Below are 4,342 nucleotides of genomic sequence, written 5' to 3'. Positions count from 1 at the left end.
AGGCACGTACCAGTGCGGCTGGCTACGCTTATGAAGGCACGGACACTTGGTAGACTGAATTGGAGTCGGAGTCGGAGTCGTGCCGCGTGGCAGGCAGAGTCCTTTGTTGCTATTTAAACGCAGTGAGCACAACGAGCGACCAGGTATGTGGGCCGGCCCACTTGAGGTTCCTACACGTCCCACAAGACCTGGTTTTGGGAACCTTTGGGTTCCTGCACCAGTTTTTTTTTTTTTTTGGTTTCTTTTTAGTTTCTTCATTATTCTTTTCAAGTTCAAGTTTCGTTTCAAAAATTTCAAAGATGTCGAATACACGGGGATTCCGCCAAAGTGATCCCACATCACCTTATTTATTCCTGATTGCAGCAGAAGGTTTATCTTGCTCATTGAAGGCACGAAGCTCGGATGAAAATGTGAAGGTGAACCATCTACTCTTCGCCGCTGCTTGTCTGCTGATGTTTAAAGCAAATGTTGAGGCGGTCCATACCATGAAAGACACCATACAAAGATATTGTGGCGCATCAGGACAGCGAGTTAATTAAGCCAAGTTGGGCATTTTCTTATTCGTAAAAAAAAAAGTAGTTGGGCATTTTCTTCAGGACTAGGGAGGATCGGTTGGAAAACACAAGTGCACATTCAAACACCAAAGAAACAAGTAAGGAATTCCATTCCAACAGAAGATGTGTGGAATCACAGGAATATGGCTGAAACGGATAATATTTGTCCCATCTGCAAGAAAGTAAGCTATCTGACTGATCTGTCACTTATTCCACGAAAGAAGGTCAGTACTACTGCCCAACAATCTCCTCCACATTCTGTTAGGAGAAGATGCTGAGACCATCGGAAAAAAAAAAAAGGGGAGAAGATGCTGAGAGCTTTCATAAAATCCATGTTGATGCGGCGATACTCAGGGATGAGACAAGGGGATCAATATCAACAGTTTGTCGAGATCATGACGGGAACTACGTTGGGGCGTCGGCGTTGGTTTTTCAGGGAATGAACGAACCTGAAGTCTTGGAAGGTTTGGCAGTAAGAGAAGCTTCCACTGTTGCAGAGGATCTAAATGTTATGAAAATTCAAGTTCTGACGGACTGTAAGGCGACGCTGAATCACCTACAGTCATAGTATAAGGGGCCTAGTTCTATTATCATCAATGATATCAAAGATAGAATGAGGCTCTTTGAGGATGCATGTGTGGAGCATGTAGGAAGAGATTCAAATCTAGAAGCACATAATTTAGCTAAAGCTGCCTTGCCATTGCAACTCGGGCGCCATCTGTGGCTGTTAGACCCCCCTGATATTGTATCCCAAGTTATGCTATTATCTAATAAAATGTGGTGATACCACTAAAAGAAAAAGGAGCTCTCATTTACGTGGCTCTACTCTTTGGACATCAGGAACAAGAAAATACAGGAAAAACAAATGAAAATTAAGTATCCCAGCCCAACACGAATGAGTGTAAAAATATACTATACTGAATAATGTTGAAATATTCCTTTGACAAAAGAACTCATTAAGTCCTGGTATTCCTCCAAATAATAAACTAAAAAAACCATGAAAAAATCTGCAGGATTTTTTTTTCAAGAGTGGCATACCATATTTTTACAGAAGGCAGCATATTGATTTACAAAAGAGTCCTTGGCAATTGCTATGCAATGCCACTGACTACAATAACTGGTGCATGTTTTATAAATTTTGGGAAAACATGATGATTGGATACATATATTAGCCGTTCGTCAGTCCTTTGCCCTTTAGCGCAGAATAAGGTGAAGGCTCACTGAACAGACTTTCAAAGGAACAGACATAGAAACTGGTGTGCCAATATTTTGTCTAATTCGAACTGCTACCACACAAGACTTGACTTGGCAAAACAACATCATCATGCAGAAATTCAGGTCCCAATAGTAACAGTAGTCTTGCAGCACAAGAGGCAAGAGGCAAGAGGCAGGGTACTACTAATTACCTTACAGAGAGATCCTTTCTGCTTCATAGTAGTAGTTGAGATCAAAAGGATCAGCAACCTCAAAATCCGAAGCTATTTCGTGGCAGTAAGCTGGACCTCCCACGTTGTCGAGTGGGCTCTTGAAAAGCTCTACTTTGCAAGCTTTGTTGCTCCATTTTGCACTGATCAGAGGCTTCAGCTTCGCATTCACATTGTCCCCTGAGGAGAAACACTCACTGGCCACCACAACAACCATCTGCTCCAGCACCCGACCTCTCTCCGCGATGAACTTGAGGAAAGCAACCTCGCTTCTCAACCCCTGGAACTCGTAGAAAAACACCTTCTTGATGCTCTGCACGACGCATTTCATGGGACCGCCCTCCTGCCAGAACTTCAGATTGACCTTGCCATTGGGCTCTTCATCGATGCGGGACTGCAGATGAAATCGACGCATACATAGTTCAGGACATATAATTAAGCTGCTTCATTCATAGTTCTGACCATGCTAGATATGTAGGCACTAACTAGTACTGCAAAATTGCCAATGCAGCAAGCATACGTATCTAGTTAAGTTAACCAATTTTACCTGGACATGGAGCGTCTCCAGGTTAGGGAAGCATCTGAGAAAGCCTGGCACTTTCTTGACAGCACTACGAACACCGAATCGCACCTCTATGGCCAATATCTGCACACTAAGGGCAATCTTCTCCTTGCTCCCAGCCTGCAATGCACCCAAGGAACTAAGTCATTCATAGATTGGCATTACTAATCGTGCATCACAGGTACGCATGCAAACTTAATTAGGATCGTACCACGCAGACCTCCAGCTCTTGCTCTCCTGGCTGAAGATATCCCAGCACACGCAGGTTAGGTGCACGCCCAATCTTGATCGTGGCAGTGTCGCCCTCAGTAACGTCGGTGTCCCGCTGGAAGAGCCTCTCCAGGCGAGGGGCATCCACCACTTCGATGTCCTCCAAGCAGGTAAAGCCCAGCTGAAGACACCGCAGGCTTTGGCTGACGAGGCGGAGGCGCACTCCGGTCTGGCTTCCCATGAGGACGAGGAACTCCAGGACGGGGCTTCTTTCAAGCATGAAGGCCAGATCACGGTCCTCCATGACACAGAAGCACAGACCGAGCTCCTTGAGATTGGGGAATCTGGCGCCGCGCGGCACGGCAGCGGTGTCCGGCAGCCTCCAGACGCCGAGGTAGAGGCGGGTGAGGGTGGAGCAGCTGAAGAGCGTGGCGGGGAGGCGCAGGTCTATCGGCCAAGGCCGGTTGACAAAGATGAGTTCCTGGACCCCCTTGGCGACGAGGATGTCGAGCCAGCGCGACATCTCGCCCCGGTGCTCCTCCATGGTGGTGCGGGTGAGGTGGACGCAGCGGAAGGGGCCCGGGTGCGCCGCGAGGACGCGGGACACCGCGGCGGTGACGGCGCGGGGAGAGGGAGCGCCGATGACGAGCTGCCCGCGCGCGCCGCCGTCCGGGAGCAGGTGGCTGTCGACGAGAGTGAGGGGCACCGAGCGCCAAAGGGGGCGCCAGCGCGAGGCGAGGGCGGCGGTGCGCGCGGCGTCCTTGGCGGGGAGGCGGGAGATGATGTCGCGGAGGACCACATCGGGGAGGCAGCTGATGCGGTCGACGCCGTCGGGGACCCAGGACGCGCCGGCGAGCGAGAGGGGGGCGGTGGGGGAGACGGGCGGGTCCGGGAGGTAGTCGTACACGACGTGGAGCAGCAGGTTTGTGCCGGCGTCCAGCGTCCCCGGGTCCAAGCCGTCGCGCTCCAAGCCGGCGAGCATGTCGCTCCTGCTGACGCCGATCATCGGGTCCATGGCCGCCGGTGGAGGGGAAAAGGGGGGCGACGGCGGCGAGGGTTTGGTCCGTGGTGGAGTGAGTGGGGGCGAGGAATGGGGGGCGAGCTGCTTCGGAGGGTTCGGCTGGGCCAAATGTCGGAAGCAGCTATCTTCTTGGCCCATGAAACAGCATCCATCACCCTCAATTGTGTTTTGTTTTCTGAAACAGAATTGATTCAATTTGGATGACTTCCTCCATAATGAAATCATGATACAGTTTGGCTTAAAACATATGCTGATCCGGTTCTAAAGCACCACTTGCTTCAATATAATTTGTGTAGTTTGCATTTCGCACATTTTCCATTGCATCTCGTATTAGAGAAAACCGAGGCACAATCAGCCAACGTATACACGAGCATTTATGCACTAGTGGAGAAATGACTAGTCACAATTTTTTTTGGTGGCGTGCCATTTTCCATCAACGCAAATGGGTGGCTACCACACCCATCTTCCGCACATGCACACCTGCCGGCCGCCTCCGAGCCGCCGCGAAAATCCTACATCTATGAAGAGCTACGTACCACTTTACGTAAACTTCCTAACAACTACCCCCCCC

The 4,342-nt window shown here is 50.0% G+C and overlaps 1 protein-coding gene across 2 annotated transcripts; it reads right to left on the bottom strand.

The window, feature by feature from the left end:
* Positions 1 to 1,854: 1,854 nt before the first annotated feature.
* LOC119278409 (F-box/FBD/LRR-repeat protein At1g13570-like) lies at positions 1,855 to 3,864 on the bottom strand. 2 transcript variants are annotated; one of them, XM_037559760.1, is made up of 3 exons: positions 2,752 to 3,864; positions 2,526 to 2,660; positions 1,855 to 2,372 (listed from the first exon to the last, which is right to left on the bottom strand). In XM_037559760.1, the coding sequence occupies exons 1-3, from the start codon at positions 3,763 to 3,765 to the stop codon at positions 1,962 to 1,964; spliced, it is 1,560 nt and encodes a 519-aa protein (XP_037415657.1). In that variant the 5' UTR covers positions 3,766 to 3,864; the 3' UTR covers positions 1,855 to 1,961. The 2 variants fall into 2 exon arrangements, with proteins under 2 accessions (XP_037415657.1, XP_037415658.1); XM_037559761.1 differs by having other exon boundaries at positions 2,761 to 3,864.
* Positions 3,865 to 4,342: the final 478 nt, after the last annotated feature.

This window comes from Triticum dicoccoides, chromosome 3B (genome assembly GCF_002162155.2).
Source record: "Triticum dicoccoides isolate Atlit2015 ecotype Zavitan chromosome 3B, WEW_v2.0, whole genome shotgun sequence".
NCBI classification, from domain to species: Eukaryota; Viridiplantae; Streptophyta; class Magnoliopsida; order Poales; family Poaceae; genus Triticum; species Triticum dicoccoides.
The sequence above is the reverse complement of the archived record's forward strand: the minus strand, read 5'-3'. Positions and strand labels throughout refer to the sequence as shown.

What these genes read in the sequence shown, in the direction of transcription:
- LOC119278409 (XM_037559760.1), bottom strand. Translation starts at nt 3,765, where the DNA reads ATGGACCCGATGATCGGCGTCAGCAGGAGCGACATGCTCGCCGGCTTG. An exon ending in AAGAGCTGGAGGTCTGCGTG is followed by an intron (nt 2,661 to 2,751) that starts GTACGATCCTAA and finishes GGTGCATTGCAG; the next exon opens with GCTGGGAGCAAGGAGAAGAT. An exon ending in TGGAGACGCTCCATGTCCAG is followed by an intron (nt 2,373 to 2,525) that starts GTAAAATTGGTT and finishes TTTCATCTGCAG; the next exon opens with TCCCGCATCGATGAAGAGCC.